Source organism: Equus caballus, chromosome 11 (genome assembly GCF_041296265.1).
Source record: "Equus caballus isolate H_3958 breed thoroughbred chromosome 11, TB-T2T, whole genome shotgun sequence".
Taxonomy (NCBI): domain Eukaryota; kingdom Metazoa; phylum Chordata; class Mammalia; order Perissodactyla; family Equidae; genus Equus; species Equus caballus.
Window position 1 is genome coordinate 13781877 of NC_091694.1, and position 24428 is coordinate 13806304.

The 24428-nt window shown below is 47.4% G+C and overlaps 1 protein-coding gene across 6 annotated transcripts in view; it reads left to right on the forward strand.

The window, feature by feature from the left end:
- The window catches only part of PRKCA (protein kinase C alpha), a 404670-nt gene that overhangs the window by 371658 nt on the left and 8584 nt on the right, over window positions 1-24428 (forward strand). For 4 of the 6 annotated variants that reach the window (XM_023652179.2, XM_070226042.1, XM_070226043.1 and 1 more), the window contains 3 exons: window positions 3908-3988; window positions 12515-12622; window positions 14509-14649. In XM_023652179.2, the coding sequence (XP_023507947.1) occupies window positions 3908-3988; window positions 12515-12622; window positions 14509-14649 (330 nt within the window). Of the gene's footprint in view, window positions 1-3907; window positions 3989-12514; window positions 12623-14508; window positions 14650-21141; window positions 21190-24428 lie in introns of all 6 variants that reach the window. The other 2 variants (XM_023652178.2, XM_070226040.1) reach the window with 1 other exon arrangement.

The following is a 24428-nucleotide window of genomic DNA, read 5'->3' on the forward strand; positions in this document are numbered from 1 at the left end:
TGTGACTTTGCTGACGGTGGTGTCAGGTACAGAATTGTTGCTTTTGCCGGTAGCATCTCAAACCTTACCGTGCTGCCCCCAGTTTCTCCCAGAGAGCTTCTGAAGCCACATCCTCTTTGTGAAGCCTGCAAGGGTGTAGCCCTGGCAGAGGGTGGATGGGTGAGTGGCCTTAGAGCAACATCCTTCCAGCAGCTGTAGGCCTTTGACCTGGTAGAAGATGAGAAGCCCTTTTCATTCCTGGTCCTGTGCCCAGGCTGGGAGAAAGCTCATTCATATCTCACTTTTGCAAGACAGGCAGCCATTTGTAACATCCTGACATTCCCCCCACAAGCAATCTGGCTCATGTAAGTGTAATAATAATGATCATAATAACAAATAGCAGTAAAACTGAATGGCAGTGGCCCTGTTGGAGGTCTGTCTTTAAAGCTCAAGTTCAACCTCCCATGTGCTGGAGGGAGATCCGCCAACTCGGAGCCCTTCTTGCCAAGTCTGCCTCTCCTTTTGTGAGTTTCTCTGCTGTGGGAAACCAAATTGCCAGCTCGGCCCCTTGCCTGGGGCTTCAGGATGTCAGGCAGCCCCTGGGCTTGGCTGTAGGCCTCGATTGGCGCACAAGTGCCAGGGACACCTGCTCCTGTGCCCATTGGAGAGAGAGATGAGAGAGCCTCGCCATCCATTCTGTGGTCTCTGAGCCTGGTCCTCAGCCCAAAGCTGGCTGCCTGGGTCAATAAGACCCAGGGGACCAGAAAGGACTGTAGGAGCCAGTGAGAAATGTCTAGACCAGCGCGGTCCAATAGAGATAAAATGCAAGCCAAAAACATTTAGCAGCCATGTTTTTAAAAGTCAAAAAAGAAACAGGTGAAATTAATTTTAATACATTTTAGTTAACCCAATGTATCCAAAATAAAAATTATCAATGAGATACTTTGCAGTTTTTGGTACTAAGTCTCCAGAATCTGATGCGTATTTTACACCCAGAGCGCATGTCAGTTTGCACTAGCCACATTTCAAATGCCCAGTAGCCACATGTGGCTAGTGGCTACAGTACTGGACAGTGCTAGACAGCTCACAAGGGACAGTGCAACCAGCATCCTAAATCATGTGTATCTGGATGTTTGTCTTCAAATGGGGCTCTATAATACTTTTTCCCTTTTGCAGTGAGATTTTGGATAATTCAAGGTTTTCTTAGTAGCAGTTGATCGTTGAGAGGAAAGCAGGCTTCACTGTAAAAATGAATTTGGGATGGTAAGGTTGCACCCCTGTACCCTGTTACTGAGATCTTCGGACCTTCTCACTTCTTCTACTGCACAAGCCAGGGGTGACAGATTGTGGCTTCTCCAGAAGGAAATGCTGCAGCTAAATTCTAGATCCCATCCTATTATCGCAATTGCAGGCACCGCAGTGCTCAGTGACTTTGTAATCCTGGCCCAGTGGCTGAGCTGGCAGGCTCTAGGGACTGACAAACGCCATCGCCAAGAAGAGTGAGCTGTTGGCATTTGGCGTTCCGCTTTTGTAAGCCTTGGAGGAGAAAGAGGGTGTTATCAGCAGGAGCCATAAGAGTTTAATGCTGTAGAAATAGAAAATGAAAAGCAAGTTGGACCAAAGTTGATATGGAGTCAGAAAAGAACACAAAAATTCAGGTGGCCATGGCTTTTAGGATTTGTGAAATAGTTCTGACCAGAAACAGGGTTTCCACACCCTTGACTTCTGGCAGCTTCCCAAACTCGGGTGGCATTTTTCACCACCCAAGTAGAGGGGTCTGCTTGGGAAGACTGCTCGGATATTTGTAGAATATAAGATGTGAAATAAAGTGTGAGGTTCAGCCCCGCCACTCCTCAGCCTGGTCATTCACACGGCAGCGTGGTGCCTCAGCTCTGCCCGTGGTAGAAGCAAGCTCACTAAAACCCTGCTTAGTAAAAAGAGATCGCAGGGACTGGTGTTAATATAGTTACAAGAGCAAGTTTTATTCAAGTACTTTTGAAATATAATGGCAACAATGGAAATGATGATTTCAAGTCTCTTCAAAATACTTCTCAAAGCCCTTTGTTTAATATTTTATTAGTCTCAGTATGAATGATTACATAAATCTGAAAGCCGTAAATTGCATTTTTAAAACAAATATGTCAGTATTCAGACCGCCACTTATTGACAGATTGGCTTCGGGCAAGTCTCTTGAGCTTTTTGCACCTCAGTATTCTCACCTATAAAATGGGAATAATAATACCTTCTGCCTCTTCAGATTATACAAAATGCGTGTAGAGCATCTGATGTATAGCAGGTGCTCAGCAAGGGTACTCTTACTCTCCCAAAGAGAATTTCTGTTCTTCTTCTACTTGGTAGACAGGCGTTGATCCAAATCTTTTCTGTCTTGCAACTAGAATGACACGCATCATTTCACATCATCAGGTTATAAATTAGAGACCCACTTTGGTAGGTTTTTGTGCATGTATTTTCCAAGTCTGCAGAAAAGAACAAATGTCGTTTTAAAAAGAAATTAAGGCCTCCTTGTAGGTTCCCTTGATTATCATCTCCTTGACAAGCCATAAAGCTGCCAGATCCAGGCGTGCAACCCCTTGCTGCTGCCCACACGGAGGCAAGCCCTGGGAGCCTGGATTTCTTCTGCAGGAACAAATATGAGTGCTACGTTAAAGAGACGGAGATGGGCAGACATGCAGGCAGTTTGCTTACGTTCCAGAACATTTACTTAGACATAGTGGGATATTAAAAATATCCTAGAACATTTCAAAGTCAAATTTGTATGCCAAGTGGCAGAATGGTTGAGCTGCGTACCTGTTAAGGTGTCTTCACCTCAAATCCTGGGGCGTGACCCAGGTCTGGGGACTGTGTGCATTCGGTGCACAGCCTACCCATGCCAGTATGCTAATAAGCCACGCCACACGTGTAAATTCAGAGCAGCATTACTCCCTTCCACAAGGGGAGGTTGTAGAGTTAGTCTAGTACTTCTGACGGACACCAAGTAGGGGGAAGAGTAGAGGGATGGGTCCCTGTGGGCCCGTCACCCAGCTTCAACGGCACCTACGTCTTCCCAGCTCATTTCATCTGTTCTTCCTTCATCTATTTAACTAAAGTATTTAAAATAAATCTGACATATCATGTTGCTTCACTCACAGATACTTCGTCTCTCATACGTTTCACTCATAAATTACACTCACCTCTAACTGAAAAGGACACTTTTTAACCAATCACCATACCATTTATCCCACCTAACAATATTAACAATAATCCCTCAGTATCATCTAATATCAAAACCATATTTAAATTTTCCAAATTTTTTTTAACAGTTGGTTTGAATCAAGATTCAGACAAGGTCCAGAGGTTACATTTGATTGTTATATTTTATGTCTCTTTCAACACGTTTTAAAACTTCAGTCATTAACAGACATCATTGCACGTGTGTGTGTAACACAAGAAAACTAGGATTTTTACTTTAGTCATTCCTCCTCCTTCTTCCTCTTCATTAACTTCATCATCATCCTTGTCGTCATCCTTATTACTTTTAGTAAAACCCTGTTACATAATTTGATCTTATTTATCAGACCCTTGCTCTGAATGACCTCTGGCTTTTTCCAAGAATTAAAATCTACCTTAGTGTCCAAACTTTTTCACCAATGAGGATAATGAAATCTACCTCAAACAGCACTGTGGCATCTCCAAGTGGATTCAGAAGAGGAGTTCCCAAACAGGTTTTGGGTGGTAAATCATGGGGTGATAGTTCTCAGTGTGTCTGATTTGAAGGGCCCTCTTTCCTTGGTGTGGAAATCAGACAGATACTGTCATTGCACGTTTGCATGACCTGAGTGTGTAAATGCCTACATACTTGACTTGTCTCGTCTAACACAGGCTATTTGATTGACCACTAAGTGTAATTGATGTATTTGTTTTCACACAGATAATCGCTTATCAGCCATATGGAAAATCCGTGGACTGGTGGGCCTATGGCGTCCTATTGTATGAAATGCTGGCAGGGCAGGTATGTTTTACTGCATTTTCATGCTGGTTTATTGCTGGATAATGTGAATACTTCAGCTCTGTTTGGGCCGTGACAGCAGGAGCTGGCAGCATGGTAAAGCTGATGCTGGTCTGACTTCCCTGACCCAGAAACAGGGAGAAACCCCCCCTTGAGAGTGGATTATGTTCAGTGTGCACAGAAATTATCTTCTAGTCATAAAAACCCCAAATTGAAAGCTACAACCTGGAGTGTAGACAATGTGGCTTTCACTTTATACACAAAAGTCTCCTGCATGTTGATGACAGTGGCCTCTGTGAGTTTTAAGTATCTCACAACCGGGGTTGGGTTCTGGTTCCCTATAAGCTTGTCTGCAAAAATTACCCCAGCTGCTGCCCATGTGTATAATCAGTATTATTATTAAAGGAAGGAGACAAACTTGAAGTGTTTTAATAGCTTTTCCCCACCTCCCCTTATCTCATCCTTGGCAATTCATTGTAATTTTCACAGAAGTCCAGCGAGGCTGAACTTCTAGTTAAGAAAAGGCAAATTAGGTTTCTCTTAAGGATGTGACATACATCTGATAACCAAGTGCATTACTGCCTAACATGGCACTTTCTAATCTAACGGCCTTAGTATCTATATTATCAGGGTAAGTCACCGGCTGCTTTAACGAGCATCTCCAGAATCCCAGAGGCTTCGGATACAGCACAGGCTTATTTCACACCCTTGGCACAGTCCTTGGGGTGAGAGAGAGGGAGAACACTGGCCCACGTGGTCATTCAGGGGCCCAGACTTCTCCCATCCATTGGCTCCACCATCTTTTAGGCCGGCAGACTCCTCCACTGAATCCTCCTTACTCCAGCAGCCAGTGAAGAGAGAGCAGGAGGACAGTTGCACAGAATGTTTCAGGGGCCAGGCCTAGAGGTGGCATGCATCTCTCCTGCCCACATTCCCCTGCACCTGGCCCCCCTGAGACACAGAGGGCTGGGAAGTATAGTGTACCTATGAACTGTGCAAGGGAAGCTTATTTGATGAGCATCTGCCGGATCTCTGCCGTTATACGTAAAAACAATTCTGTTGCAGGCAGTTTTTAATAATTCCCAGCACTCAGCTGTTGGTGCCAGGGTGCTTGACCCTCCATAGCCAGAAGCCTTAGTAAGAGAGAGTGGAAAGAAATGCCCATGTTGAGCAGCAGAGCTACCCCCAAAGAAATTTTTGAATCTTTGTTCCTGGGAAAAAAGTCACCCTTTCTGACATGTTACATCCATTGACTCAGTCATTTACTCATTCAACACATACTTATTGAATGCTTACTATGTGTGTGGTGAGAGCCATGAACAAAACAAAGATCCTTACCTTTATGCAGCTTACAATCTAGAGAAAGAGAGAGACAATAGACAAGTTAAATAAGGAAAATATATAATAGTGATAAGCAAAGAAGAAAAGTAACAAAGCAGGAAAAGAAGATATAGTATTGGGAGAGGGTTGAAATTTTAGCTAGGATAGCCAGGGAGGGCCTCAGGTAGAGATAGAGTTAAGACCAGAAGGAAGTGAGGTGATATTCATGTGCATATCGGGGGCAAGAGCATTCCAGGCACAGGGAACAGCAAATGCAAAGGCCCTGGGGTTGGAGTGTGTGGCTATGTTTAAGAAATGGAGAGGAAGCCGCCAGTGTGGCTAGAGCAGAGTGGGCTAGAGAGGAGGTGGGAGGCCTGAGGTCAGAGAGGAAGGGGGAGCACCAGGTCATGTGGGCGTGGAGATCATTGCAAGACCATTGGCTTTCCCTCTGGGCTGGGGTGGGATGATGTCATCTTTGTATCTCTCTCATTGTGTCTTATATCTTTTAGATACTAGTCATTTAGATGTTAAAAGATAGAAAGTACTGGCCTACATGTGGTCATCATTTCTCAATGATGCTAAGACTTTATTGATATTTTTTAAATGGTCTGTGCATTATTTATTTAGGCTTTTTTCTCCCAATAAAACGTTCTTCTTAGGCTAAAAACTTCAGTTTGTAAACACAAAAAAACGAGTTATATAGAACGGTTGTCAGTGAATTGCCTGCCTGCTCCTTAAGTTCATTTCCGCTCTTTAGAATTTTGACGATAAGATTTGACTGAATTGTCGGCCCCCTGGGAGCCATGCAGCTTGTGAAGGCAAAAAAGCTGAGTCCCCTCCTTGATCCCACTTGAATGTCCTGATTCTCAAATCCAGAAAACAAACCCTGCTTTCATTAAGAGTCGCATTTGCATATGCCAACAAACGAAATTGGTTGGGTGGAAATAGCCAGGATCTGTTTCCAAAGGCACTTGACAAGAGAGAAAATGAGATGACTCTTAGTGGCCAGCAGGAGACTAGAATTTCAGAACCCAGGCCTGAGGCAAGCCCCCCCCCCCCCCCATCTTCCTTCCTCCCCAAGCCTTCCTGGGACTTCATTCCCTAGGGGAGAGCTCAGGAAACGCTGCACTTCTGCAGGGAAGGCCCCTTTGGAGTGCATTCTGAAGTCCTACCTCATTTGCAAAATGAGAAGGTCTCCTTTGCAGGCTGGCCTGGAGGCCCCTGACTTGAAGATTTACCTTCTTTATGCACCCAGCTGAGTGACTGTGCGCAGGGTCCTCCCCAAACCAAGTGGTTCCATAAACATTCTGGCACATTTCCATTCTTTCCCATCCTGCTTCTGAGAGTCAATTAGCCTGCCTCATATGATCCCTTGAAATTTTCATAATCTCTGTTGAGAATGGTGATAGTCAAAAAATGGCCCTTAACAACGTCCCACATTGGGGCGCATTGGTAAGCACAGATAGCAGCCGTTGCCCTCTGAATCTGCACTGTGCCTGCCGCAAGCACAGGATTCTCATCAGCTCCCCTTCGTGGTGTTTCTCTGACTCCTCAGTGCAAATCTGAACATATCCCTGGGCTGTGACTCAGTCCAGAAGGGATAATGAAGGCCCTGCACATAGTACCCACGGCCCGCAAAGCTGCAGGAGCTTCCGAGACCCCACAGAGGGACTAGATGCTGTTATTGAAAAGTAAGATTACATCCCACAACTAGAAGGACCAGCAACTAAGATATACAACTGTGTAGGGGGGGTGGGGGGGCGGGGTTTGGGGAGATAAAGCAGGAAAAAAAAAAAGAAAGAAAAGTAAGATAAATTATAAAGTTGCTGATGGGGTTGTGGTCTTAATGTATCCTCTTTATTCACAGAAGGCTGAAGACGAGCAGAAAAAAATAGCTTATTGCAATTTTCTGCGCATTTACCTTATTTATTGTCAGCAACCAAGGGGGTAGTTAAGTATAAACAGCCTGAGTCTGTCTTCAGTGCCTGGATTGCTTGACAAATATGATTACTCTCGGGGATAAATAGTATTTACCCAGCTCTCTAACGACGTATTGCAGCTCAAAGTGTTCACGGGTGTTCGTCATAAAGGGACTGGCCCTCCCCTCTGCCAGGGTTATTTGTGCTTTGTCTTCACTCCTAATGAATCGCCATTGGGTACTTTATCCCAGAACCTCAGTCTGAATTGTCCTTGGCTCTCCCACCTCCCGCTGCTGGTCCCCTGCAAATAAACATGGCAGCCCCCCCAAAGACCACTTCCTAGTGATTTAGTCATCATTTTGGAAAGTGTGAACCATCACCCCTCATTCGTCTGTTTAAAATTCACAAATTACATATTGTTAAGGAGGGCACCCCCGGTTCTGAAAATTTGTACACCAGGCCAAGATTTTGGTTCACAGGTAGCTTAGCTTGAAACACTGAGTCCAGATCTGTAGAAATTTAAAAATAATCATGGCAATGGGGGAAAGAGGAGAGAGAAGCAATTCAAAAGTGTTGTGTACTAAGTACCTCAGCAACACGTCACCCCCTGTGGTCCCCAGGCTCCGTAGCTGGCATTCCTGGGAAGGAAAATGAATGTAATTATAACTTTTCACCATTGACCTGCCTTCCCCACCAAGGCCTGAGAGCAAAGTCACCTGTAAGAATGCTCCCAGGGTGACCTGGAGAGACTTAACAAGAGCCCTAACAACGTGCACATCCTTTGGCTGCATAATGCCGCACCTGGGAAGTTATTCTTAGGAAGTAATTCAGAGAAGAAAAAATTGAGATGCACAGAGATGTTTGTAGTCATTAGTTGTTAGAATACAGCCCTGGGAGCAATTGTAAATGTACCCACGGACAAATGAGTCACTGACGATGCCGTACCCGGGTGGCCACAGAGAAAATGTGTTTGCAACAGTCCGTGAAAAACAAAGACCCCCAAACTATGCGTCATAATTTGAAAATAATATGGAAAGCCTAGGAGTCCACAGAAAAATGAGAGCAATTTTTTGTGTTTAGATAAAGGGAATGTGGATGCTACTCTCATGGGCTTTCCCTTCCCCAAAGAATACGTAATTTTAATTTAAAATAGGGCTCCAGGGAGCTTTTCCAAATGTGATGGTGGTTACTGCGGTTCACTGGGTATCTCGGGTCTTGCTCCCTTCTGGCACATGGTGGGATCGCACCTCCCGGCTCACTCATGGTTGGGTGGCGTGCGCAGCTAGTTCTGACCAGTGAGATCTGAGCGGACGTGCTCCAGGGTGGAGCACTTAAGTGCTGAAGCAAGACACCCCAGAGCTCCTGTTCCAGTTCTGCCGCAGCAAGACCAAGATGGCAGCTGCTCCGTCAGCGTGGGTACCACAGTAGACATCAGTCCTGAGCAAGAGAGAATGCAAATTAGAGCCGGGACATCATGCCAGGTCTCTCTAGTCTAGAGACAATCACGCTTTACACAATGACCTGAAACATCTCAGACCACGGCGACTGCCCCCTCTTTATTATCAGAACTCCCCACTACCTGTTGTGCAGGATATGAATCAGCCTTTTAAAGTTTACCGAAATGACCTTTGCCCATGGTCGAGTCCTCTTTACGTGCTGGGTGCACCAGCAGCCGAGCACCTCCCACTCAGCCCTACCAGCAGCAGCACCGGGGTCCTCCCTCCCCGTCTGACGATCTGGGCAGATGTGGGGAGGCGGCATTGTCAGAATGGCTGGGAGTCTGAGCTCCCAAGTCGGGATGTTGGCCTTGAATCCTGGTCCTTCAGCAGCCCAGCTCTATAACCCTGGCCAAAGCACTTAACAGAGCCTCAATGACCTCACCTGTACAATGGGACTGATAGGACCAAGTCATAAGGCTGTTTGGGGAGTGAGTGAGTGATGCCTGCAGAGCAAAGAACCTGAGAGGTCAATGTTACTGCTACTGCTCTCTCCCAAGTGCTGGTCGTCCTTCTTTGTCAGGCAACATAGACTCAGTGGGCGATAACAGTGCTTAGGGAGAGAGGCCTGTGTCCTCCCTGGAATGTGCTGACAGGAGAAGCCCCAATCCTGAGGACCACCCCGTCCATGGACCACAGAGTGAAACCCTGAGGCTTTGCCACAGGACATGTGGTCTTGTGGCTTTTGTTGCAGTTTAGGAATCTTATTGCAACACATGTGCCTAAGGGGCCTCTGAGGATCCTTCCAAACCTAGACTGCAATGATTCACATTTGGTTAGACAACCTTCTTCACTGCAGGATTTCTGAGGGCCTTTAAAATGTAAATATTAATGCAGATCTCCAGAAGGAGGTATAGGGTACTACTTGACCCAAGAAGATCCTGTAGGATTAACGTTCTATGGAATACTCTTTCGGGTGTGTCAGGAGCCAGGTATCGTGGGGATGCAGGGAGAATTCCCGGTAGAAGTCTTCCTTTGACCCACGGTAGATAAGGCCTAATCCCTGACACGCAGGATCCATTTCCAGAATTAGCATCCGTGGGGAGGCTCACCTGGGCAAGGCTGGGTGCCATGCCGAGAGGCAATTAAGCAGGAGTGATAGGCCAGCGCCCTGCACAGAATGTTCCCCAACCAGTTCGTGTCTTCCACATTAGAGGGCGAAGAAAGGCTGCAGGTGCATGGACCTAATGAGGCCGATCTTGTAGCTGCCTCACTTGAGAAAGGTGCCTGGGGAAGGTTGGCTTGAGTTTCTCTCTGGAGAAAGTGTCCCTTAGGCCTTTAGCTCGGGTTGTCTGTGACTCGGCCCCTGCAGCCTTCCTGCTGCCAGTACGTGAGCATCGTCCAAGAGGCTGGGTGAATCTCTCTGGTGCTGTTGTCATTACTCAGGAAAGTACATCACACTGGGCCAGCTTCATGCGTGTGCGACCAGCAGGTGCACGGGGCCCGAGGTCAGAAGAGCCCTGCACGTTTGCTTTAGCGCTCTGCTCTTGCCCTTGTGAAATTATTAATAATGTTTAAATAAGGGGCCCCGCATTTTCATTTTGCACCGAGACCCACAAATTATGTAGCTTATCTTGACCAGCAGCGCTGAGAGGCCATGGTGTGAGGTGTCTCTTAGTTGTCCAGAAGCAGAAGCTGTGCCCTGCTCACACCCAGGGCACTATGACATTGAAGAGCTTGCACACATAGCAAATTCAGAGTAAGTGGTGCCCCCCTGGAGGTGTGCAGTTCGCATCCTGAAGGAAAACAGCACGCTGTTCGTTTTAGTTATGCAAACCTCCTCAGCCACATATGTGCGTCACTTATTCGGGAAAGTGGGGTGTTTTGCAGGTGTCATAGAACATGTGTTCAGAAGAAGTAGTTCATGATGTCTGGCAGAGAAGATGTGGTGGGACGGACAGTAGGACTGGCCTCTACTGTAGCTCCTGACCAGTCCTGCCGCACCCCACCCTGTCCTGCTCTGTTCTCTGTAGGCAGAAGTGACACATCCCCCTGCTGACGCAGGTGACCGTTTGCAGCCTACACCTCCCAATGAGGTGTCTGCCCCAACTGACTTGCCTTGTGGGATCCCAGGCGCCATGTTACTTCTGCCGCTGGGAACTCACTGCGCAGGCTGCCCCTGCTCCGCTCTGAGTCATTCACAGGCAGGCTGCTTTTTGTTCTTCTCACCCGCCTGCCTGCTTGGACCACATTAAACATTCTTTACACCAGGCACTTACAACCGGAAAAGAGGCCTATTTATTTATACTTCTAGACAAAAAAGAAAAACATAAGTGGCACCAATCCCCTAACCCCCCGTTCTCCCATCCCTGGTCCCAAGGTGGCATTCTTTAGAGACTTGGCTTCTTTCTCTCAGGTGGGTGTGGCCTCCGTGTGCGGACCCCATAACCAGCTCCTATTCAGGGCTGCGGTTAGCGGGGAGGACGAGGGTTCAGGGTCAGATGAGCAGGTTGGGGTGGGTTGTGAGGGGTGGTTGAGGGAGGGCTCTGCTTGGTTCAGTTGCTCTCTCTTACTCAAGGGAAATGTTGATAAGAAGGGAAATTCTACTGACTACTGCACAGTTCTCTTTGGTCCGTGATATCATTTAAATATAAGCCAGACTGTCGTTATCTCAACCCTAACCCTGTTGGCCAAAGTGACTGTGAGTCCTCTGTTCCATGAGAAGGAAAATACAAGATTAAACATAGGGGGGTCCTCTGTACAGGGCTGGCCCCTGGTCTGCCTTTCTAATGCTAAGCTCAAGGTTAGCTAAGCCAAGGGGGAATGTTAGAAAGTTCCCATAAACCCATTTATGCTGTGTGCCATCCTGCCAGAGTGATAGGTAGTTTACTAGCCCTCTCGAGATTAAAGATGTACTGGAGGACAAAGCTTGAAGGACATCCTGACTCACCTGTTACTTCTGAGGATTCTGGCAGCCCCTTCCAAGACAGTTCATCTGCTTTATAACAGAACCAACACCGCTAAGCACCCTCCATGGGCACTTACTGGGTACAAGACCAAATATCATGTGCTTTAAAGACTCACCCAGGTACCCCATTTTAAAAATTGGAAAACTGTCTTAAAGAGGTAAGTCATTTTCCTGTGGGTACCCAGCAAGGAGGTGGTTAGAGCTAGAAGTCTGGTGCAGACCCACCTGACCTTAAAGCCATGACCGCCCCCAGTGCCACTACGTGTCCCACTCTCCATGTGGAGATTGTGGACCCTGCAGAAGAGGACAGGAAGGTGTCCAGTGGAAACTACGCTCCCATCACTGCCCACCACAGGGGCGGCCAGTCCCACGAGAGCAGCTCTTTGTTGGGTCAGAAGGGCTGTGGTATGAATTCCTGAACCTGGGGAGCCCTGTTTGCCCATGTTCTGATGGCTGCTTCACCCCATGTTCAGAATCCCAAAGCGTTAGCATTCTCCACCCGCCTCCACCTTCTGAACACAAAGCTATCTGTAACCTAACTTGATCGTAATTAGATTTTTTAACACATAATTACAAGACTAATGGATTAATTATAATTTATTTGCAAATCATTAAAAGCATTACTCAAAAACATTTTCCCTAAAGATTGCTTTGGGTTGCCCAGGGCAAGATAATGAAAGGGACAGAGGGAAAAATGAAAAACACACAGCCGCCAGCCTAATTAAAGATAATCAAATAAACCCGCACGTTAAGTGAGCTGACTCTGCAGCCTGCGGTGTGCCTAGAAGCCCCCCAGCCTGTCTCTGGTGCTGAATTGAATCTTCCTGTGCCACGTTAATGAATGACTCTGCTAAATCTTTTCCCGTCTCTCTCTTTGCGGGAATAGCCTCCATTTGATGGCGAAGATGAAGACGAACTGTTTCAGTCTATAATGGAGCACAACGTTTCTTACCCCAAATCCCTGTCCAAGGAGGCCGTTTCCATCTGCAAAGGAGTAAGTCGATTTGGATTCCTTTTGGATCAGGACCGAGGACAGGGACAGGAGATAATACCATCCCCACACTTCGAGGAGGGATGGTGGAAAGACCACAGACCCTCGCCCCTGCTTTTGGCTGTTGAGGGCTGGAGCTTGGTGACACGCAGGGCGCAGTGAGAAAAGAGGGGGCCTGGAAAATGGATTCAAATCCCAGCCCTTCCTGGAATGCTGGCCCCGTCAGCTAATCGTACTGTGCTTCAGTTTCCTGTCCACCTCATAAAGTTGTGGTGCGGGTCACCGGACGTAATCGCAGGCCCTTGGAAAATGTTAGTTGTCTTCTCTTGCCTCACGTGGTATGTCTTGGTTAGTTCTTTGTTCGTTTCCTTTTTTTTTTTTTTGAGGTGTAACATACATACAGAAGTGGGCACAAATCATCAGGATATAGATCAATGAATTTTCACAAAATGAATCCCCCCATGTAACTACACCCAGGTCAAGAAAGAGTGTTTCCAACGCCCAGGAAGCCCCCTCTTATCCCATCTTGCCGTCACTTCCCACCCCCAACATAAGCGGTCTGCCCGCTTGTAGCTGCACGAATTAGTCTCGCTTGTGTTGAACTTGGCACAAACGGAATGGATGCTGCATCCTGCAGTGGATGCTCCCTGGACCTGGCCTCTTTCCCTCAACATCGTGGTCTTGAGATTTCTCCATGGTGCTGTGCGTGGCTGCCGTTCCATCTTTCATGTTGCTGCATAGCATTCTGTTGTGTGAACATAACCAGTTTATTTATCCATTCTACTGCTTATCTACCCATTCTCTCCTTTGGGTTGTTTCCACTTTGGTTTGGGCCTGTTCCACATAGAACTGCCATGAACCTTCTGGGTCATGTGTTTTGGGGAACGTAATGCATTTCTGTTGAGGAAATACCCAGGAGTGTTATTTCAACTTTGAAATAACAGAATTCTTTTCAGGCTTAGTAACATGGTGTACAACTCACTCTTAACATTTTCTGGGAAGCATTTATCACGTCTCTTCCTAAGGGCAAGGCACTATTTATGTACAAAGGTAGGGAGAACTGGCTCCTGCCTTCAAAGGGTGTTCACCTCTGCCATCCTGCAGTGGCACGCTGAAAGTAACTAGTCATCTTCCCTGTTACAGCATTTGTTTTTCCAATCCATGGGTCTTTGATTGATAATGTTTTGGTCTAGGCAATAAATAGGCGTGTCATGCTGGCTAGAATAGCATATGTAATACTGGCTGTGATCCTTTTAGTACACACAATTTTTAGTGATTACATACCTTTTTGAATACCTATCTTTATATACATATAGAATGGCAGCTCTAAAACAGATAGTGTATAAAGACACCTGTTTCAATTCTTCTTATGTTTGGGCTTGGGCCCAAATTTCTTCCTCTTTTTCTTATTGTGAAAATCACCGTAGAAAGGGCCATGCTCGTCACATTGTATTTGTGAGTTGGTATCACTCTGTGCAAGATGCCGAGTTTCTTGGTAAGCATCCTGAGGTGCTGCCCGGGTGTCCACGCCGTCAGGGCTGGAGGCAGAGCCGCAAAGGGACGGCGTGTCCTCCAGCATTCTCTTCTGTTCCCTTTTTTTTATTTTCCTCTGGGTCCTTTTGTTTCTCTTTCCTTTTCAGCTTTACTGAGGTATAGTTGACAAATAAAATTGTAGTATATTTAAAGTGCACAACATGATGATTTGATATACATATATGTATAGTGAAAGGATTGAGTGAACACATCCATCACCTCGCATATCTACCCGTTTTTGGAGGGGGGAATACTTAAGTTCTACTCTTTTAGCAAATTTCAATTAGACAAGGCAGTTTTATCAGCTGTCATCGCCATGTTGTGCATCAGTTCCTCCTCCTCCCTCTGCTTTCTAGCTGATGACCAAACACCCCGGCAAGCGGCTGGGCTGTGGGCCCGAGGGCGAGAGGGACGTGCGAGAACATGCCTTCTTCCGGAGGATCGACTGGGAGAAACTGGAGAACAGGGAGATCCAGCCGCCATTCAAGCCCAAAGTGGTGAGTTTCCCTGAAGCCCAGAGGTGTCCCTCCCACCCTTTTCTCTGGGGAGAGGAGGCCGATGACCCCTGGCCTCTGCAGGGGGAAAAAAGCCTTGCCCTCAGTTCTGTGCTCTGAGCAGCCAGGACTGTGGCTGCCTTTGAGAGTGAAGACAGACCAGGCACGGGTGGGGAACCCGCAGAGCCCCTCCAACAAAACTGTTAGCCAGCCAGGGTAGGTCTAGCTGGGTATTGTGTGTCATGGACTCACGCCCAGCAAAGCCAGGCTCCTTGCTCTGAGTCTCCAGCTTTCGTGGGTTTGCCCTGCACTGATGGTAGCCCTAAAGCAGAACCACATTGTCGCCAGCTCACTGGCAGGCCCTGGGTGCAGTTCCCACATTGGCCGCTGCCCCTGCTGCAAGGAGTGTGTGTCAACCACCATTTCTGGCACTGCCACCTTTGTTCAGACTCTTCCTATAGGACTTCCTGTGTGATCCCTTTTTATTTCGTTTATTTAACAAGCACTATGCACCAGGCCCTAGTCTCAACACTTTACAAGTTAGTTGATTTAACCCTCACAACCACCCTGTGAGGTGGGTACTGTTGTCCCCGATTTACAGCTGAGAAAACTGAGGCACAGAAGAGGCTGAGTAACTTGCCTGAGGACACACAGCTGGTAGGTGTTGGAACCAAGGTTCAGACTTGGGTGTTCTGGCTCCCAGATCCGTGTTCTTAGCCCCCTGCACCATCGCTCTGTCTCGGGGACTGCCGTCCAGCACTTCTCTGATTGCTGGTTGCAGCCACTGTTTGCCTTTCCTAATGTTTTTCTCCCTGGAGATAAACTGAGAGTCTTTAAGATGCCAACCCCCTCACTCACACCGCCTGCCCCTTCGCAGCGCCTCCCAGGAGTCTGCTTTCCCTCCATCCCATTCCTAAGGGCCAGGTGGACCTGCCTTCCTGCTCTGCCACTGTCTCGGCCAGTGCTGGGTAGTCACCATGGTGCCTCTGCCCCCAGGACTGCAAAGAGTGCAGCTTTGTTCCACAGTCAGGTTCAGAAACATCCCCTGTGTTGGTTCGGCCCAGATCTGTCTCCTCTGACAGATGCCTCTTGAGCAGACGGAGGGGGACCTTCCCGGGGCGGCTGAGTGACTGACTACATGGCCACACAGCTTTATTCTTAGAACAGCAACTTCTTCATCGAACATGCTTATGTGTCCTCTACTCCAAGAATAAAACTGCTGGTGGTGAGCCCACTGATTTTATTTTTTCAAGATATTTTTAGCACAAACTGAAGAAAAACTAAAATTAATCAGGTCAGTTGACTTCCACCTGAGTCATCATTTCAAATAGGGCCCTTATGTCTCTGCCACCCGGCTTTCTCTCCAGCCAGCCCTAGATTTCAGGGGCTCAGAGGACCCCAGCCCTTCAGTTTACAAAACCTGGTGTCAGTGGGGAGGAGGGTAAAGACAGAGTGATAAATGGTGCTGCAATCCATCTCAGTAGAATATTCTGTGAGGGGTTTTCTTTTTTCCCTTTCATATTTATTTAGCCTTCTTAAATTCAATATGAAAGGTGTCCAAGAGCATCTTACACACAGCTTAGTTTCTTTACAGGAACAACATAGACACACATGCTGACCCTGCTTTAAATGTGGAGCAAAATGCAATTACTTGTCAAGCACTGTCCAGAAAGAGACGAGGAAAGTCAACCGTAAAACACTTCTTCTTTTTCTATTTATTCCCACCTCATTTCAGAAGAAAGTGTCTATTTGCGTGGTCTCCCACTTTTTATGGATACTGCAGCCCTTAACTCAGATGTAGGGGAAACGGAGGGTGACTTGACTCCAGCAGCCAAGATGTGAGTTGTTCTCTATGGGCCACGGAAATCGCTGGAAGCACAGTCCCACTGCGGCCGGCAGTCGAGCCATGAGCAGTGGTGTTTGTTTATTCATTCCTGCAGGGCTGCTGTTTGTTTGTGTTTTAGCTGAGTGCTGATTAAAATAAAGAGCCACTTGCCTCTGGCTGTGAAGAAATAGCCGCTGAACTCATGAACAGAAGCAGAAATTGTGGACTGAAGCCCTAAAACAGAAGGGTTCATGTGAAAGGCCTGTTTGGTGAGAGCTCTGGTCAGAAGGAAGGGAGAGATCTCACGTGCTCACAGCGCGATTTCTCAGGCAGAAGCCCACGTTCTCTGCTGGAGAAGCTGTATACCAAAAAGGAAGAAGCTAGAAAAAATACAAATGGACAGGCGATGGCACAGCAAGGAAGACAGAAACAATAGTGGTTAGAAGCCCAGGGCTGCAGCCAGGGGTGAGCAGCACCTTCTGTCCCGAAGCAGAAGAAAGTCAAAGGTGAAGAGAGAGACTAGGAAAGTCCTGGGCCCTGGGAGAGCTCAGTTTGCCCTAGTCCCTGCGCCAGGCCACCACACGGCAGCAGAGTTTGGCTCCGAATCTCAGATGAAGGGGCATTTCAGCAGCCTCCTAGGACATCCCTCTGCTCTTGTGGTGCCATGCTGCAGCAGAAAGACCGCAGGCCAAGACCAGTCCCAGCAGTGGGAGAGGAGACTGACAACCTGAGTCCAAATGTCACTGAGGCTGCAGAACAGGCAGGGGTTAACCCAGCAGCAGAGGGGAACTAACTGCATTTAAGTTATTCTGTGATGTGGTTCCCTAACATTCTTGGTGAAAAGTGTAGTTGATCCAGAACTAATTAAAACGTCAGAAGAGTTTACAGGTAAAATACAGAGCTGAGTGTTCTCTGACAGGTGGTTTTGTTATTTCAAAGAGAGATGCAGCGACAGCGGCCTGGCCATGGCTGCCGAAAAAACACTCAGGAAGACGTGTTGCTGCCAGAGGCTCTTGTTCAACGTGTGCAGTGAATCTCCTTTGCAGAGCATCTCTCCTCTGAGCAGGGTTCCTAGCCCTGGCTAGCTAAACTATCTGTCTGGGTGAAGTTTGCACGATGCTTTTTTAGCAAGTGCTGGTGAATCAGTTTCCCTGAGATTTATCAGATTAAGGACTCTTAGCTCCTGGCTCCCAGGAAATCAAGCCTTTGGTTATTGTAAATACAAGCAGTAAGATTTCAGGTACCCGTAGTTATCTGCAGGGTGCTTCTGGAAATCAAGTTTGTGCTTGTAAGCTGGGGAATCTCATCTCTGTTTCATTTTTATAATTTTTTCTGAACCTCCAATGAACGATTATTCCAAAATCACTGACTTCCCCGAAGAGAGTAGAAGTACAGAGCCACAGAGCTTATCTGGAGGAATCAGGGTTCCCATAGTGTCCCGTGTTTTTTCATTTTCCTGCCTACCAACGTGACATCACTGAAGCTAGACCAAAGCCATGGAAAGCGTGAAATTCCAGCAAAAAAGACATTTCGTGATGCAGCTGGTCCATCAGGAAACTCCACTAGCACTGTCCGTCTCACAGCAACGTCAGGGCGGGACCTGCAGTGCAGCCATGGCCTGGATTCTGCTTCAGGTCACGCATAAAGGATAGAAGAGAGTGACCGGCCTCGGGCGTGTGGGACTGTGGCCATCACCCGTGAGGGTGGCGAGTCTGGAGGCTCAGAGGTGCACCTGCTTGCCTCCCAGGCTCAGGAGTGGAAGTGGGGTGGGAAGAGCCCACAGACAAGAAGGAAGAACCTGCGCTGCGGTGGCCCACGGTGGCAGAGTCCAGTCCTGGGCGGAACCGTGTCCCTGGAAGGCCACCGTGTGCAGATGCGAAGATGAAGATGATTTTCTAGAAGATGAAGTAATCACTCGTATACTGATTGATTTTGTAAAACAAAAGCAAAAACAAAAACAGCTGTGTGATGCTCTCCTGGAGATGAGGCAGCCACACAACTCTCCTCCTTCATGGACAAAAGCACAAAGCAAGCCGGGTTCTGTTTTCTCTTCAAGGAAACAGAGCAGAGAGGAGCCTCTGCTCCACAGACACAAGGCCCAGAAGCTCAGCATTTTGCTGATGTTTGAACAACAAACCTGAATCCTCAAAAAGAGGCTCGTTCATGTTCAGAAGATACCATGGAAGAAGATGCCTATTTTATTTTTAAGTTTAAAAAAGGTATCAGGCCTGAATAGGTTAATGTTCAGTTACTGAGTGAGGAATGAGGGCATCCAGGCCGCCTCCCGCAGAGTCAGGTGAAGGAGGAGGTGCTGTCTGAAAGGAGGATGCTGCCAGCCTGCTTGGCCTGGAACCCGGAGAACTCACCGAGGGGGAGGAAAGCTCTTTCTTTCTGCTTTGCCAGAAAAATAAAAGGCCCGAGTTTTAGCCCCTGCAGCTTGCCCTCTGAGACACACATGAGCCCAAGATTCTGACCTGGTGTCACTTTGAATTTTGTAGGCTTTTATCCTGATTTATTATTCATGTGAATAAAATGCCCATGAACAGTCTTCACATTTCCATTCATCCTGCCCGTGATATTAAATAACAGTTTATCCGAATAGCAGAAGCAGAAAGTTAATTGATTTTTCTCTTTTGAATTCTATCCATTGGCACCATGGAGCAGAATAACTGGCTCACAGGCTAGCCAAAAACACTCGCTCTCCTTAAATGGTTACTAGAGAGAGAGTAATCAATAAAGTTAACACCGAGAAATATATTCCAGAGTTGAGAGATGAGCCGGGCACTTTGGAAACAGGCCTTCCTTTCGTGGGTAGCCTTTCTCAGGAAATTACTCTTGTCATTTTATCAAAAAGAGACAGGAAAAAAAAGAGAATAACTTTCATGAGGACATTGTCTTCCTGGCACCAAAGAGAACAAGAACATTGAGAGCGTGTGGGAGCCGCTGCTCTGGGAATGCACGGTCATGTCATCTTCCCAGTCACTCAAAATCCTGTATTTCAGTGTCCTTAGCTTGTTTAGAGAGTTTGATGATGGTTTCATTATGAAAGTTAGTACAATGTTTCTTTTTGTTTCTTTTAAAAATTTAATTTGAAATAATTTCTCATTTCAGTCTTGCAGAAGAGTTGCAAAAATAATATAAAGAATTCCTGCCTTCCCTTTGCCTAGATTCCCTAAATGTTAACATTTTACCACATTTGCTGTATCATTCTTTCTCTGCATCTCTGAGTGCGTGTACGTACAGAGACACACGTACGTATTTTTTTCATGAAGCATCTGAGAGTAAGTTGCGACGTGATGCCTCTTTACACCTAAATAATTCCTTGTGTGTTTCCTGAAACTAAGGACATCTCTTGGTACTGTGTTCTTTCAATAATTGCTCTGAAAGTTATTTATACAGAGCAGCAGCTCTCTAGGTAAAATGAGGGGGCCCTGGAGGGGCCGGCTGAGTGATCAATGCCGTGGGCCGCCTCGGGCTGCATCTAATCAGATCTCTCAGGTAGCAGTAGGTTCATTCTCTTGGCCCTTTGGTGGAACCAGCAACAGCGATGTTAATTAAAATCGAGAATCTCAAGACTCAGGGAGCTTCGCCGACGACATATGAACACTAACCAGCCTTTGGAGACTCGACTTGGCCACATCGTGATGTATTTAGGTTTGATTTAAGCCTTTAAACCAGGCTAAGACAGCATCTTCTCCTTGGCTAATGAGAGGCAAGAAGTCTTCCTGTTGTTTGATACTTGCTCTCCCAGATGCTTTTCTGCTTGGAAGTGGGAAGACATAGACCTTTAAAATGATTATCAATATAAATAAGTAGCTCTATTGCAAGCCTCAGGGAGCTCCAGTGGTGAGTGACAGGATGAATGCAGACCCTATGTGTCTCACATGGTGTGAATTGACACGTTCCCGTTGTCAGAAGTGAGGGTCTCTGACAGTGATGGTCATTACAACAACTTTTCTTGGAAAAGGAGCCTTGAATCCTCTAAAGCTGGCCATTAGTGTAAAGAGAGACCAAAAGGAGTGCATGCTTTTATCCCATTGAATACAGCCCAGGATAAGCCAGGACCTTTGCCCTCATGTACACAGGGCTCTCGCAGTTGCAAGAATCCACTTGTTTAGTGTCTGGCTTGTAGCCTGTGTCTAACAAAAAAACCAGCTCCCTCCGAACCAGAACTGGCCCTGTCTGAGATACACTCTCAGGCCACAGCTGAGATGAGTCCTGTTTAAGTCCATCTGAGAAACCATAGCCTGGCTCGTCTCTCACCACAGGGGATGTTGGCGGGAGGTGAAGGAGGTCCCAACTCTTTTTTAAAAATGATTATTAAAATCCTCTCTCTCTGTGGTGAAGCAGACAGTTAAGCAGTAGAGAAGGACAGAAAATGAAAAGACCACGTCTCCCACTCCCCAATTACTGGTCTCGCTATTCACTGTCTTTTCTGCAGCCTTCCAGAAAGTTGTATGCATGTGTGAGCATATACACAAGCGAGGATGTAGCACACATTCTGTCCTGCACTCTGCATCTTTCGCACAGTGATATTTCTCAGAGGTGTTTCCACGTCAGCTCACGTGGGTTTGTGGCATCCCTTACACAGGCCATTCAGATTCTTGAGTTCCGAGGCCACGCACTGACTGTTTGCCAAATATTCTCCTCTGTCCATTCTTATTCTCCAGACTTTCTGTACCAAAATGCACTGGCTTCAGTGGGCATCCAGGCCTTCGGTGAGCACATTTCCAGAACTTTGGGTGACTAAAAGAGCAAACTAACCTCACTCTCTAACCCTGAGCGTGTGCCCCTGCTTGTGTTGGTCATGCACGGGGACCGTTCTCAGAGCATGCTGATCTTCTTAGAAACGGCAGACCCACGGCTGCCGCCCGGTGCCCACCCCCTCACTGGGTGGTTCCCAAGAGGCCCAATGCAGAAGGCACCCACTCATTTCTACCACTGGTTATTTAATTAATTGAAGACAATCCACAGCCGTGAGTCGGGGAGCCATGTGCAGACCTTGGTGTTCTTAGTAATACACCCCACTAGGACCACGGCACAGTGCTATGGTCAGCCCCCAAAACCGGAACTAGAAATACAGGTAACGGCTCCCCGAAGATGAAACACATGCTTCTGTATCTGGTAATTGGCAGAGATGGTCCCCACCTTTGTAAGTTTCCTTTCTCCTTAGTTTTGCAACATACCTTTCCTCCTGGTTTGTTCCATGCTCCTGAGTTTGGTTTGGTTTTGCTTTGGCAAATGGCAGTGTTTTTGAGCTACTCATACTCACCCTAATTCCCACGCCAGCGACCATGGGGTTAGATTCCACATGACTGAGACACCAAGGTAAAGGGCAGGATTGAGACCAGCACACATGTGCTCCATTCTCAGCCTCTCACAGGTAGGAGTCAGCTGAGAAGCCGACTTCTGTGCTGAGGCTCAGGCTCCTCCCCCTCACCTGGAGTGCAGAGGGGCCAGAGTGGACCATTTGCCACACAGGGCTCTGGAGCGGGGAGCTTTGCATCCCAAACTCTACCCGCCATCTGTGCCTGGTCACATCTTTACCATGCCTGATTTTTCCTGCTGCATTTTATTAATGGGTGATTTTTACCTAATGGGTAGGAATGTCCAAACAACCAAGGAGTTAAGTCCTGAATCCAGAGCTAAGGAAGGGAGCACATTATTCATAGTGTTCATTCCTGCCTCGCGTATCGCTCACATGCCTTTGACATGCCGGGCGCTTGCTGTGCATGTTGCACCTCGGGTCTACATCCTGCCTGATCACCCAGAAGGGGTTGCGTGCACACTACGGCCTTGGGAGGTGGACGTTCACATCCCTGTTTTATCTTTACAGAGGGGCAGTGAGTTGCCCGAAACTGTATCCTGGGCTTTTGCCCTTGGTGCTTTTCACCCTGCTATGCCTCTCGTTTGTCCCTTGGGTGGCAAACACAGCCCTATGGGCACAGACGTCATCGGGTCTCAGAGAACACCGGTGGAACTGTCTGGGCTCAAACACTGGCCCAGCCGGGTTTGGGCTGCCTCCTGCTGTCCTCCCGTGCATCTTTGTCCCACACCAGTTGTGTGGTGCATCACATCCAAGATAGCCAAAGCCTCACCTGGGGAAAGGTGCAGGTGGCCTTTGGAGGTGAGGGCAGTGCACCTCCGCTGTGGCGTTTGGCTCACAAGTAGCAAATGCTGCCTTTAGCTGCAGTGCGTTATCAGGTGGCCTAGAGCTCAGAGGCCATGGACCATCCAAACCCGAGTGTCATCACAGCCTGTGGCGGAGGCTGCCCTCATAGTGGCCGTGGTTATAACCTTCCCACTTCATCCCTGAGGGGCACTAGCAGGATGTCTGCAGTCAGGCCAGCTTCACTTTTCACTCACGCCATCATTCCTTCACTTGCTTGTTCATACATTCTCCGGTACCACTAGGTGCCCCCTGAACCCTTCAGTTCTGTGCCTCTTCTTGCTCCCTCTCGCATCCAAGATGGCACCTGAGGCCCAGTGCCCACCAAGCTGATGGTTATGCGTAAGGTTGGCTCATAAGTGGTAGGAAGAATCTTTTCTATGTTAAAAATGCAATAGCTTGTTGAAGCCATTGTCTGTCTTCTCCCCAGGGGTCCGAAGAGCACAGATGTTCGTTATCCTTTGGGTAGGGTGGTGGAATGAGAAGAGTTGCAGTTCTCCATAGAAACGTCTTGAAAAACAAGTAGTTCAAGATCTTCTCCAATTTGATTTACAGGAGATTGTCTATTTCTGGGCCTAATTTCGCTGAGAGTTGTGGAGGGTTCATTTTTAAAGCACTGAGAGACCCTCCACGGTGGAAAAATAAGCACTATTTCTGATAGTACCGAATCTGTGGTAAAAATAGCTGTGCTTCCCCACCCCCTGGTGGGAGGGAAGCAACTTCTTTCTGTTATGATCTCCCTCCGAATACAAAGTCCTTCTGAGCCTTGGATCTCAGATTTGAGCCTCCAGCTCTTCCAGGGCTTTCTTCCCCATGGCTTGCTAAAATAATTGCGTGATTCTCCCTTGGCTCTGTAGTCAGCAGCAGCCATAGCATGAGCCTTTGAGCAAAGAGGGTTTCTCCTCCATGAGTTGCAGTGCTCGGCTTTACAAGCTGTGGCAGCCCTTCGGAGTAAGCCTCCTCTGCACACCAGCTTGAGAATTTCCTGTCCCCAAGCTCCGTCCCCATCCCCAGCCTCCTCAGGGTTGATGTTTATGTGGCCCCCTTTTTGGATCTTGGGAACTCTTCTCTTAGCTTGTTTGGTTATTTTTCTTTGGCAGGTAAGCCATGGCTTTTGGAACTTCTCATTGGACTATGATTTAAGAATACCGTAAAGATGGTACTCAAAAGGTCAAACCTTTGCAATCTTCACAGAATAGATTGACAAATCCAGAGATAGATAAAATCTCCAGCTTGGAGAGACATATTTCACCTTGGCTTGCCTTCCTCTTCCTTTTAGAGACTTTACCTTCTTTTATTTTTTTCTGAGAAATTCCCTCTTGCTCATCTTTGCATGGTTAGTGAGTAGCAAAAGAAATGCAAATGATCTCTTTTTAAGGGAGCACATGTCCCAGCTTCTGGGAGTAGATTCACTTGAAATCTTCCAGGCAATGGGTGTAGATTAATCGGGTTCCCAAAGGACGTTCTCCTGCAAGCCGACTCTGCCGAGGCTATAGCACTTGCTTCCAATACGTTTTGCCTTGGACCCCCGTCCTCTGCTCTCAGATATGGCTCTTCTTGCCTTGTTTAGCCTCCACGTTTTCCCTCACAATGACCTTGCATTACAGTCTTGGTCTGTCCCAGGGTTTCTCAACAATAGCACTGTTGACAGTTGAGACCAACAGTGCTTTGTGTGGGGATTGTCTTGCGCATTGCAGGATGTTTAGCAGCATCCCTGCCCTCTACCACTAGAGCCAGTAGCACACCCTACCCAAGTCGTGACAACCAAAAATGAATTCAGACATTGCC